Here is a 13850-nt window from a genome sequence, read left to right as displayed (position 1 = left end):
ACAAAATCAAGCATAGGCCGGTCCCCTATTGTTGCAGGCTTACTAATTGTTATAGAAAAGTGGTTAACACCGTAAAATATGCCATGATAGGTCCTTCACACGGTTGGATTAGCAAGTAGCAAATAGCTGGTTCATAATTGGATTGGCAGGTAATAGATCTCTGTCCCATAACAAGGTTTTGTGTAAATTTTTTATTTATGTTGCAAAAATGAAATTTAAAAATTTCAAGTTGATGTAAAATAGAATAGCGGCGATAGCCTAGTTGGTTGTGGAACTGACTGCCGAGACGAATGTCCGCAGGTTCAAAACCCAAGGGCATAAACTTCTGACTTTTTTAAAATTATGTGTGTATTTTTGTGAATTATCGCTTGCTTTAACGGTGAAGGAAAACATCGTTAGGAAACCTGTACACCTTAGAAATTCCCGATAAAAATTCTGAGTGTATATGAAGTCTGCCAATCCTCACTAGGCCAGCGTGGTGGACTGAGGCCTAATCCCTCTCAGTAGTAGATGAGGCCCGTGCCCAATAGGACAGTATATATTGAAACTGTTAAAAAAATATTAGAACTTTGATCCAGTGGAATAGTATTTAATATAATCTACATGATAGGTAAGAAACAACGTAAACTCTTTAATATTAATAAAAGCGTGTTGCTCTATTTTTGCTGTTAGTTACAAGAACAAATTAAAAAGCAGTAGCGTGCTCAAACAGACTTGAAATCTGAAAATTTACGAAGAATGAGATAAATGAAGATAATCTTGCATTGATGTCGTTGAACGGAGCCAAGGTTTTTGATGTGATTGTGGAAAGATTCAGAATGATCCTGGATTATTATGAGAAATTTGAACTCTATAGAATTATTATAAATGCCATCAAAAATATAAATTTGAAATGAAAGCCAAGTTCAATATTATGATATATCTTTGGTTGTTCACTTTAACGACAAAAGAAGTGAGATCTAAATGGGTGCCAAGTTCAATGGTCAGTCCTGGAATACATTTATAACAAAATAAAATGTTAAATAACAAATTAAAATATCATTTCGTCTTTAACTTAGGATAATGTATTGACGCCTAAGTTCTGATTTGGCTAGTTCGAATACATTAATTATTTTCGCCTTCGCAATTTCTAAAGGTGTAAGTTATAATTTATTCTTCCGAAAATTTGACATTTCGATATCTGTGTTCCGTCCATTGATGTGATAGATGGCGAGCCTACCATCACATCGGAACGTAAATTCCATATCCGCCTGATATAGAGTAGAAAGACCCAATACTAATCGCCCAACCGGGACCTCATAGCGGGAGTCATATGTATATCGCGCGCACACAACTTCGCCACGGCGGCAGCCATTTTATATTTTACAATATTTCTCGATATCAAGATTTTCCATCTCGGCCGTCGCGTATAATTGCTTCCGTTTTGTCCGTATTCTCGTACGGTTTATAGTTCACTTGCTTCTGTGCGGGTTGAAGGCCTTATTGCCGGAAATATCGTTTAGTGTAGTAATTAATGTGGAATATTTTACTTTATAGTAATCGGTGTGTTGTTTTGTCTGATTATTGCGCAGATTAAGAGTTCGGAGTCTAGAAAACTAGACGTATGATTGAAGTATCTAAGAGTTCTTCGTGATCATTTTGAAGGTATATCTAGTCTGCCAACCTTGGACTAAGTTCTAAATCATTTCATTAGTGCAAAAAGCCCGTGTTCAGCAATGGGATAGTATATAATACAGGGCTGTTATTAATTCGATGGAAGGTTAGGGTCCGTGGACGCGCTAGCAGCTCCCTTACTTTGCAATAGAATGCTTTATATGGGGTATTCACCTTGAATATTCAGCATAATACTGCCAACATAAGGAAAACGGACCTCTCTACTTAAAAAATTATACAGACAAAAAAAGAGAAATGGCGTTAGATAAATGTTCTTTTGCTGATTACGAATGTGAGCTTAACTAAATAAAAAAGAATATGTTGGATCCGGCTTTTTTCATTATGACTGCAGAATAATGAAAATGCAAAAGAATTCATTATTTAAAAACAGTGCAACAAATGTCCATTTGACTTGACATATACCTAAAATTTATGAGACACATTTTTAATACGTTTTATTATTCATAAGAAGTATGATTGGTCATCAAAGCTCTTCAAAAATAACAAAGTGAACGTATTAACATTAAAAACAAACGTTTAATTCTTTTTATTCGCTTTCGCACAATGACATGGTATCAACATTTTTGCGCGGAATGTTTGGCACACAATGCTTCAGAAATATGACAGTTCGGTAAAATAATAAACGATGACAGTCGAAAATCACCGAACGCGCTGTCGTTCGGGCAAGGTCGGTTATTTCTGATAATGTGCGATATAACCGTCTAGTTGTACGCGGGTTAGGAATAATATTAGCTTTTTATTGGATTTTAGGAAACATTGGGGACATAGATTAAAAAGTTGACTTAGTTTATGTAGCTTCAATCAAACTCAAGCGGCAGTGGTCGACTGTTTCATTCAACCCGCATTAACAATAAAAAAATAATAATAACCTAACTTCAAAATACCCAACAGTTTAAAATAGCATAAACGGCGAAAACAGAAACTACGAATCAATTCTTTTTCAAATTCAGATGGAATTGTGACGCCATTGGTATGAACAATGTAATGTGGTCTCTGTCTGATAATGATGCGATAGTTAATGATTTTGTCATCTTTAAAGATACTTTTCAGTATTTAATATACATTTTACTGTAGACCTTATTCCTTACAACAGCTATACTCTAAGTGTGTTCCGCGGAACCCTAGGGTTCCGTGATACCTCTGTCGGGGTTCCGCAAGAATTTAGAAAAAAAAATCAAAACACCTCTCTCAATAATAATTAGTAACTGTTACATTGTACTTTTATTATGCTGATTAATAAAAAATACACTTATAAAAACAATTGTTTTATTGTAGGGTTCCATCAAGTATTTTGCTTCCCAAAAGGGTTCCGTCATTTAAAAAGTTTGAGAACCACTGCCTTACAAGTTATAAAACAAAGTCACCCGATCACGTCTGTCTATCTGAACGCGAAAAACTTAAAAACAATATCGAAAGGATGTTTATGAATTTTGGTGTGGAGATAGTTTGAGATCCTGGGAAACTATACAGCGGGACTTTTATCCTGGGAGTACTCTTTCACGTGACTAGCCGCGTGCTGAAGCTAGTACATTATAATACATGGTCTTCTCGGTGAGTTTTTCTGATTGAACGTGATAAATTTTGAATAATATCGAATGGACGAAGTGATTCAAGAGGATTTATGTGTATAGTTCAATGTTTGGTACGATTAAAAAACGTTACAAGAAAGCTAAATTCGCAATTTCATTTCATTGAACTAGATAATTATTCTAGATTTATCCATTTTAAAACTAAACTACTAAATCGATTTTGAAAAACAAAAACTATGGGACGAATCTGGAGGTATATTCTTTCGAATAAAAAACAATACACGTAAATTTTATAACCTACTCCTTTTTTTGTAATCGGTTAATAAATATAGGTATATATATGTTCGCCATACTCGCGAAGTGGCAAGGCGCTAGTTAGCAATAAATAACAATATAACCAAAATACTCAACGTGCAACAGAGCGCTTTGTGATTCAGTGATTTGGGTGCGATATTTTCGTCGGTGCGCTGTTTACCTCGTGCCGGTTCGACGACCGGGCTAGGTCGTGTCCACTCTCACCTGATAGGTTAAGATGGAGTGTGTGCATTTTTGGAGTTTACTATAAACAGTCTTATTTATAAGCTATGCTTAGTTAAAAAACAAATTTACTAGATCAGCTGTAGGTCAGAAGCCGCCATCTTGTATCTCAATGGTTAAAACACAAATTCACTCGATCAGCTGTAAGTCAAAAGCCGCCATTTTGCGTCTTAATAAGGTTTAAGCTAGGAAACCGGTGATGTTTTTGACAGCTATTTAATCAATTCTTAATCACCTATTAACGCTAAAACAAGTTTATAAGTAAGACTGATAATGTCTAGAGTGACTGTAGACAAATTATTATATCTTTTTTAAATTTCTTTATACTCGACATACAAAAAACAACGCTGCAATTTCACCATGCGGCTAAATCGAATCTGATTAGTATTTCTTTATTTGTTTGGTTTGTTAAAGTTGTTTATAAATTAAACACTTATTGAACGTCATTCTTCTTCTTCATTAACGACATTAACTAAACCAATAAGGTGATAAGTTACTACCTTTGATTATATCTAGGTTATTGTTAATTGAAGGTATACCATTAATGATAAGATATGACTGCCTCGATGGCGTAGTTGTATTACGGTACAACGGCAGTGCTGAGGTCCCGGGTTCGATCCCCGGATCGACCAAAATGTTATTGGGTTTCCCATACTCTATATGGTGATAAGCTCGCCTCCTATAGTGGGACGAAATAAAAACGGCGGAAAATGGATGCACCAGTTGCATCTCTGGCTACCCCTTCGGGGATAAAAGGCGTGAAACTATGTGTGTTATAATTATTTAAAAAATATTGATCATAATTCCTACATATTCCGATCAAAGTACCCAGATACCTCCGAGCCTTTCTTTGATCCATTGCCACTACCCAATAATCACTGCAACTTGTCATTTCGACATGCATACTCATTTGCAATAGCGTTTACGTCGATTGCTGGCGTATCATTGTGTTGCCAGTCGTTGGTCGCCATTGTTCTGACCACTTCCCATAACATTGTTGTTCGGCCGGAAAGGAAATGGCTCGCAGTTTGTGCATTTTTTCTTTTCTTTAAGGTTGTATCGGTATGGGGAAATTGTTGGTTATTTGTTTATTGTACGTTTATGGGTGTTCTTGGGATTTTATAGCGAATGCGATTTAATTTAAACTGTATATTTGTTGTATTAGAAGTTATTAACACTGCTGCTTGGGGGTAGAAATAGACATTGCAGTGGTACCTAGTACCTACCCAGGCAGACTCACATATGAAAGACCTACCACCAGTAAACCATCAGTACTGTATCAATCTAGAATGCTTTACATATCGTATGTATAAAATTTCATACATACAAATCCAGAGTATATTTGTGTGACGTGTAATATTTCAATCAACGCGCCTTACTCTATGCCTCAGTTCGCATAAATATTTATATTTCATACAAAAGAACATACTAATAGTGAAATAAAGAACCATTGTCGGTCCGTAAGCCACGTGCGAATCGATTGTATAACCATTGTTTAAGATAATCACTTCATTTAGCTTTCCGAAGTGGTTGATTTGGTTATAAAGTTATTTTTGTCGTGGCTGTATGTGGTAAGTTCTTGAGCCAGGAAAGGATGGGAAGTATTTATAATAAATATCTGCTGGGCCTCTTCTACTACTGAGAAGGATTAGGGTTTAGTCCACCACGCTGGCCTAGTGCGGATTGGTAGACTACACACACCCTCCAAATTCCTGTAGAGAATTTCTCAGGTATGCAGGTTTCCTCACGATGTTTTCCTTCATCGTTAAAGCGAGCGATAATTCACATGCAATAGACATATAACTTTTAGAAAAATCAGAGATGTGTGCCCTTGAGTTTTGGACCTGCGTAGAATCGTCTCGGCAGTCCGTTCCACACCTAACTAGGCTATCGCCCCTTATGGGGAGTCTATCTGGTGGAATTCCGATAGCCATGGACCATACAGATGTCTTTCAAATTGGAACAAGAGTGCTTAAAATCTTACTTGACGGTATAAAAATAAATTAATCAATTTATCTGAATTTTATACATTTACACTTATAACTAATGTAGATTTTCTCAATTTGTTCCAGCTTACGGCAAAGTGTTCTTAGTTAGAAAAAGATGTGGCGTCGACGAGGGCAAGTTGTACGCCATGAAAGTGCTCAAAAAGGCTTCTATAGTGCAGAAACTGAAGACTGCAGAGCACACCAGGACAGAGAGACAAGTAAGTTCGTTATTAATGAGATTATTTTAGGAGAAATGCTATGATAAGGTCTCGGGTTCGATACCCTTGTCAGGTAAAGATGAACTGGATGTTCTGTCCGAAACCTCGCTCCCTATTTCATAAGTTGGATTACACATTCCGCAAAATGACATAAGTCACGATTCTGCCTATGCTTTCAGTGATAAAATGTGTGTGTGTTAAGAGATCAGGTGAAGAAACTTAACGGTAGTCTACGTAAAAATGTTGTAAGACCCATTCTGAATCAAAATGGTGATTTGAATTATCGTTACGTTGACTTTATCTGGTTTTGAACATTTGGATCTAAATGTCGTTTCTATTCACGCCGTTCTACCGATATGTACCATGCAAAAATACTTTAAAATCCGATATATATCTATATATTAATAGGTCGAAAAAATCGTGTCCCTTTTTAAGCACATTGTGCGCACGCCTACGTGCATTGTAAGAAGCATGATGAGTTCATATAGAGAAATGCAGAAAAACAAGTGTTAAAAATATAGCAAATTCGACCACTGGACGACCGCTAGTTCTTACAAGAACACACGCCTTTGTGTTTGTCTTAAAAGCATTGTTAACCGCTATCTCGAAACATCACTGTCAAATTGATTTTAATTGTTGACGATAAGATGGTCATAATAACAAAAGAACATTGTCGTGTGTGTCAATTTGTTATCAATAATGTAGTGATAAGATACTTTATTGTAATGTAGTGTTTGAAGGCCTTGCAAATGATTTTTAACGCCTATAAAAACCGATGTTTTACGTTTATGTATGAAGACACGAGCAAACCGCTTGTCACGATGCGGCTGTCTTAGCAGGAGTATGATATACCATCTAAACTTTGAAATCAAACAGCAATGCGCAGTTTTGCTGTCTGCTTATCAGTCTCAGACATTAGAAGAAGGGTTCCCAACGTATTTTTTGCTAAGCCACCTTGCATCGTATGGAAATGCCCATGCCCGTCTCTCCAATGCACGCAAGAAGACCTCATGGGTCCACTAAGTTTCCTAACTAATATTATAAAAATGAGTTTATTTGTTACGCCTTCACTCGTTTACTATTCAAACCGAAGATCATGAAATTTTACATATACGTTGTCAGAGGAACAGAAGGACATATAGTACCTCTGATACAGAAAAAAGTACTGTTCCCGAATATAAAATATCTACATGAACATCCTCCTTTACAATTGATCTGCCTCTCAAGGGGAGTGCTTCCCACACTTTGAAAAGCATTAAAAGTTAGTTATATAAGTGTCCTTGAAAATTAACACAACAGAGCCTCACACTGCTTCATGCATTCAGAAGTAGGCGATGCCACTTTTTGTTTCAATCCAGAAGACCTTTAAGTGGTCAAAAGGGACTTACAAACGACTGTTTCTCTCTCCAGGTACTGGAGGCGGTAAGAGAGTGTCCGTTTTTGGTGACACTCCATTACGCGTTCCAGACAGACGCCAAACTGCATCTTATATTAGGTAAGTTTTAGAGTCTAGAATCTAGACTATTGCGCATGACTCAGTGATGATTTTAGGATGTGAATCGGATTTGGTGCTGAATTAAATATACTCTGTTAATTCTTTTTTGTCAAGCGAGACGGGATTAAAGCCTGGTGTAATGACCGCCGTGAATTGTAATAGTAATTGTAATTACTGTAATATACCATCGTCTCACAATTTGGATATACCAGATATAATACTTTGTGTACTGGTAATACTGATCACTATTTAAATCTATACTATTATATAAAGCTGAAGAGTTTGTTTGTTTGTTTGTTTGTTTGTTTGTTTGTTTGAACGCGCTAATCTCAGGAACTACCAGTCCAAATTGAAAAATTCTTTTTGCGTTGGATAGCCCTTTGTTCGTGGAGTGCTATAGGCTATATATCATCACGCTATACCCAATAGGAGCGGGGCAGTAATGGCTAATCTCAGGAACTACCGGTCCAAACTGAAAAATTCTTTTTGTGTTGGATAGCCCTTTATTCGTGGAGTGCTATAGGCTATATATCATCACGCTATACCCAATAGGAGCGGGGCAGTAATGGCTAATCTCAGGAACTACCGGTCCAAACTGAAAAATTCTTTTTGTGTTGGATAGCCCTTTATTCGTGGAGTGCTATAGGCTATATATCATCACGCTATGACCAATAGGAGCGGAGCAGTAATGACTAATCTCAGGAACTACCGGTTCGAACTGAAAAATTATTTTTGTGTTGGATAGCTCTTTATTAGTGTAGTGCTATAGGCTATATATCATCACGCTATGACCAATAGGAGCGGAGCAGTAATAGCTAATCTCAGGAACTACCGGTTCAAACTGAAATTTTTTTTTTGTGTTGGATAGTTCTTTGTTCGTGGAGTACTATGGGGATATCATCACGCTATGACCAATAGGAGCGGAGCAGTAATGGCTAATCTCAGGAACTATCAGATCGAACTGAAAAAAATATTTTTGTGTTGGATAGCACTTTGTTCCTGGAGTGCTATAGGCTATATATCATCACGCTATGACTAATAGGAGCGGAGCAGTAATGGCTAATCTCAGGAACTACCGTGTTTGAACTGAAAAAATCTTTTTGTGTTGGATAGCCCTTTATTCCTGGAGTGCTATTGGCTATATATCATCACACTATGACCAATCGGAGCGGAGCAGTAATGAAACATGTTGCAAAAAGGGGGAAAATTATTAGTTTTGAGAGCTTCCGTTGCGTGCGCTGCGTAAACGGTTAAAGTTATGCAACAATGATGTATGACGGGATTATTCCTCTTAATAAGTTCTAATATATTATAAAACAAAGTCCCCCGCTGCATCTGTCTGCCTGAACGTGTTAAACTGAAAAACTACCCAACGTATTAAGATGAAATTTGGTATGGAGACAGTTTGAGAGGCTCCCGGGAAACTACTACTTTTATAACGGAAAACTTTAGCCTGAAAAACTTTATAACGCGGGCGGAGCCGCGGGCAAAAGCTAGTCTATATATATAGCGGCGGTAGCCTAGTTGGTTGTGGAACGGACTGCCGAGACGAATGTCCGCAGGTTCAAATCCCAAGAGCACACACCTCTGATTTTTCTTAAAAAATTATGTGTGTATTCTTTGTGAATTATCGCTTGCTTTAACGGTGAAGGAAAACATCGTGAGGAAACATGCATACCTGAGAAGTTCTCTATAGGAATTTCGAAGGTGTGCGGAGTCTACCAATCCGCACTAGGCCAGCGTGGTGGACTAAGGCCTAATCCCTCTCAGTAGTAGAGGAGGCCCGTGCTCAGCAGTGGGCAAGTATTATAATATAGGGCTGATATTATTATTATATTTTTATATAAAAGAAAGTTGCGTTAGTTACACTATTTATAACTCAATAACGGCTGAACCGATTTGGCTTAAAATTGGTAGGGAAGAAGGTTAGAACCAGGAGACGGACATAGGATACTTTTTATCTAGTTCCCACGGGAACGAGACGTGACATAAAATGTGGTATAACAAAACGAAAATTGGTATGGAGATCGTTTAAGACCCTGGGAAGGTTGTAGGCTACTATCCCCGGAAAATATATAGCCGGACTTTTATCCCGGAAAACACATTCACGCGGGGGAAGCCGGGAGCAAAAGCTAGTATGTAATATTTAGCAATCCGCGCTTATTGGTGATCACCGTACACAACGAGGAATGATTTCCCTTCAAATATTCTATTTGGACGATCCTCGACTTGCCATTAGGTGCAATGGCGTCACTTTGCATAGCCATTGTTTGAATTCTATCGAATCTTCATTTTTACAAATTTACGAAGAAACTAGCAAAAGGTTTCCTTGATTTTACCCAATGAACATACCACCAAAAACAGTGTATTAGGAAGCCTTGCACGACACTGAACTGGCTTTTTTCATTTCATCATCTTTACTCAATACTTAATAAAGCATATTTTCTTAAATGAAAGCTTATTTGTATTCATCAAATCTCACATCAGATGAAAACATTTGTAAAATAGAAAAAGGTTTTCAAGTATTTACATCAAAATAAGCCTTCTGGTTTTTTAGTAAATTTGCAAAATGTGTGCTTTAAATCTTTTTCTGCATCAAATACTTGCGTCCTATTTATCCCACTGCGGGTATCGATCATGCGACCTCAGATAAGCCGTCTACTCGCTGCGCCACTCAAGTTTTTCAAATTCTATACAAATATTTAATACATTGTTCCTATTATGATTTAGTCAACGACCGTTAAATCTTTATAAAGGCTGAATGGGTCTTTACATAATGAAATTTCTGGAATATTCTGTTTATAATCTTAATTAATCTTTTATGTACTCCAAGTACGCAAAATGTGCGGTTATTATGTTTGTATAATGTTTATTTGGGCGGATAATTACGATAAAATATGTGCGTGTACTTGAAAGTAATGTTTCACGTATCTACTTTTCTTAAAACGTAATTCTTTGTTTGAATAATGGATCTAAAATTGCGTAATTTTTATTGCGAATAAAAAAAACCATTCGAAGATTACTAATCTCTAATCCTCAACGAAATTAATCAAACCGATATACGTAGAGTATCATTGAACCTCCACGCAGCCGCAGAGGTCCTCAAAGCGCCTTACGCAACAGTTGAACAGCCTGAGGTCCCCGACGCGTGTTGAGGACCTAGACCAAGGACTCGCGCCCGGCACGTTTGGGGTCATATTAAGGTCCATCGATTTGCTCGAGGAGAGACGTGGGTCTTTCTGTTTGTTACGTAAATGTTATTCATACCTATAGTATTTGGAGAAATTGAAATGGATGGAAAAATGATGATATTTTCGGTAGCGATTTTTTATGTTTTCGCGAATGTTAGGCATTGAAATAAAGATTTTTGCGGATTATATCGCGGTCATTTTACAATTATACAATAATATAGGTAGATATTGTAGCTTTTCGGACGACTAGCACTTCAGTCCGCCCTGTGACCATGAAGGCTGCAGACTTCAAAACTTCGGGAAATGTAATATAAAAAAAAATACGATAAAATCCAAAAAAGAGTTTTATTTCAATTTTTGTTAAGGTTTTATAGTGGAAATAATTTGAACAGCCACACCTATAATACAATTTTTCATAAATAAATAATCAACAATCAAAACACAAAATTTAAGGTATTTATAATTATCAAAGACATAAAAAAACAAGTAAATAAGGATTACCAGAATACAGTATCGACTGTCAGACATTACTGACCTGCATAGTAATTGGATGTGTACACTACACCGTGTTCCCGATATGTTACTCACCGGGATGACTCATAGGCGGGATTTTTATATATTTTACTGAGCTGGCGGATAAATGGCACTGATGATGATAATCTCCATTTAATTCGGTCTGTACTTAGTTTATAGCTTGGTCAGTGAGTTAAAAACCAAGCCATATTGTTATAAAATGTAAAACTAATTTCTTGTATTGAAAAGCTTCGTTTGTAAGCAACGTTTCCTCTGCATCTACCAAAGGTTGATTGTTAGAGAATACCTTAGTCACTGTCTGTATATATGTATATAAAGATTAAATAAATAAAACAATCCATTCAAACTGACTTTAGATGGTGAATATTGACAACTTGCGGTTGTGTACGGAGTGGCGCTTATGATATAAGAACTCGAGTCTAAGTGTAAACCTGGATTTGAACAAAAAATAAGTAAAATTATTTGTCGGTCAAATGAATAAATAGGTTATTACAGCGACGTTTTGGTCGCCATTTTAGCTCAGATTTTGAACAAATAGTTTACATGGACGTTGGTGTCTATAGAATATACGTCAATGCTTACACTTATATTGTGTACGATTATTAAATGATGGAACAATACTACGGCAAAATAAACTCAAACTAAAATTCTCCTTTATTCAAATAGTCTTTTTAAAGCTCTTGGATCGTCTTGAATCAACCGAAGGATAGCTCAAGAAAAAATACCGCTATAAAAGGTCTTTTGTAAACGATAATTAACCAACAGCCTCCCGAAGGTGTGAAAGACCCCCGAGCGCCGGTAGGGGGTAACGCACCCCGATTATGTTTGACCTTTCGCTCCTGCCCCCGCATGATCAGGGTGAACGATCCGTCAAACGAAAATATCTTAGGAAAAATATTATGATTTACTCGATGTTTGTATGTTTTGTTAGGTTTGAGCGAAAAGTAAAATTATATGTATGCGGTGTTAAGATTAGCTTCTGAATTATAACTAGGCTTTGATGAGATACTTGGAAGAATCGTCAAAATCGTTTCACCCCGTCAAAAGTTCTGAGGTAACAAACATAAAACAATATAGTCGAATTGAGAACCTCCCTTTCTGAAGTCGGTTAAAAATTACCAGATCGTTCTTACATAACACAAACGCACTTCACGTCTAAATCCCCGAAGAGGTTTGCAGAGGTGCAAGCGAGGCACTCACTTATCATCACGTGTACTCTGTCCCAAGATTTGATAGGTGGTGATGTCTATTGCCATATTAGAAATAAATTCCAATAAAATACCCATATCCTGCATCTCCCAGTTCAGTTAAACGCATTCATAATTTCTCTGGTAAGTTAGAAGTATAGGTACCTAGATTACATGCTCGCTACCAGACGAGCTAACCGCTCGTTCGCTAGCCTTATTTAAAAAGTGTTGTGTTCAAGTGTTAATTACAATTTTATATCACGCAAGCAGGATGTTTTCATTGCGCATGCGTTCGAGTTACAAGAATTTCTGTACTTTTAAATTGTTTGTGATATCGCGGTGACCCCAAAAGCGGGGGTTATGTGGAAATTCCTTGGAAATCCTATGAAAACACTTATCGCTTTCAAATAATTACATTTCTATATTTTTACGGATAAATCATATTTAATAACCTAAATATGTCTGGGAAGGCTTTTTAAAGGTTAAATAATGATTAAGTCGAATGTATTTGTAATAATTAACATATAGATGGAATAGTCCTTGATGAGATATAGGGTATGTTATACCATAAGAAATGCATTATTAGACTTGATGTAGCGTTTTACACGACGATTGCAGTAAACGGTTCCAATCGCTCTATTTAGATCGATCCCGAAATTTTAACAATCGGAATAAATATTATTATGGTCTATTCCGCGGTCGGTTCGAAGATACAAATTGAGATGTTCATTGAAAACGGCCGTAAATTGTATTCAAACTGTGGATTGACGTGGCGTTCCACATTATTCATCGGACTACTTTATTGTGTAACTAACAGCTGTTTTCAATAATTGATCCCAATCTCAATCGTCAATCCTTTTTCTAGAATGAACCAATCAAATTAGTCATTTGTAAGGTAAATAAATCTTTGTTCTGATGGGTCAATTTTTAAAAAATTACTGCTATTAAACATGAATAAAAAAAAATGGATACATCAGTCAACGTAAAACGAAACGACAAATTAAATTGTCAGTTTTAAAACAAGAACACAAATATGGAGTGACCTCTTAGAACAGTCTAACGGCAGATATACGCATCGAGAATGGTCATTAAAAATTCAAATCCGACACAATCAATGCAATTTGGTGCATATTAAATTTATATCTTGCATCTGCCGACCCAGAAACCCAAACTTCTTTATTCTTCATAATGTCGATTGCCATCTAAAAATGTTTGCATTCTCGATCTTATAACTAATTTTAGATAACGTCTCGAAATGTTTTTGATGCGATTTATTATTAGAAATCTAGAATGATGTGAATTGATTTGAATTATGAAATATTTTAAATGTTTCGTCGATTGGCTAGCGAACAATTAAATGAGAGATCTCTTATGGTACAGTTCCTCTGAAGGTACAGAATGTAAAAGCAAAACCGCAGTTATAATTGGATGTCTCTAAGTACGACGCCTGTCCTAAATAGTTTGTATTTGAAAAATGTCAAAAAGAAGGATTTTGGG

At 36.5% G+C, this 13850-nt stretch overlaps 1 protein-coding gene across 2 annotated transcripts in view; it reads left to right on the top strand.

Annotated features, from left to right (window-relative positions):
- LOC115452573 (ribosomal protein S6 kinase alpha-5) overlaps window positions 1–13850 on the top strand; it is a 142954-nt gene that overhangs the window by 58887 nt on the left and 70217 nt on the right. For both annotated transcript variants that reach the window (XM_037438010.1, XM_037438011.1), the window contains exons 3-4: window positions 5813–5946; window positions 7357–7441. In XM_037438010.1, coding sequence (XP_037293907.1) covers window positions 5813–5946; window positions 7357–7441 — 219 coding nt within the window. The remainder of the gene's footprint in view (window positions 1–5812; window positions 5947–7356; window positions 7442–13850) is intronic.

The sequence above is a fragment of the Manduca sexta genome, chromosome 2, assembly GCF_014839805.1.
Source record: "Manduca sexta isolate Smith_Timp_Sample1 chromosome 2, JHU_Msex_v1.0, whole genome shotgun sequence".
Taxonomy (NCBI): Eukaryota; Metazoa; Arthropoda; class Insecta; order Lepidoptera; family Sphingidae; genus Manduca; species Manduca sexta.
The sequence above is the reverse complement of the archived record's forward strand: the minus strand, read 5'-3'. Positions and strand labels throughout refer to the sequence as shown.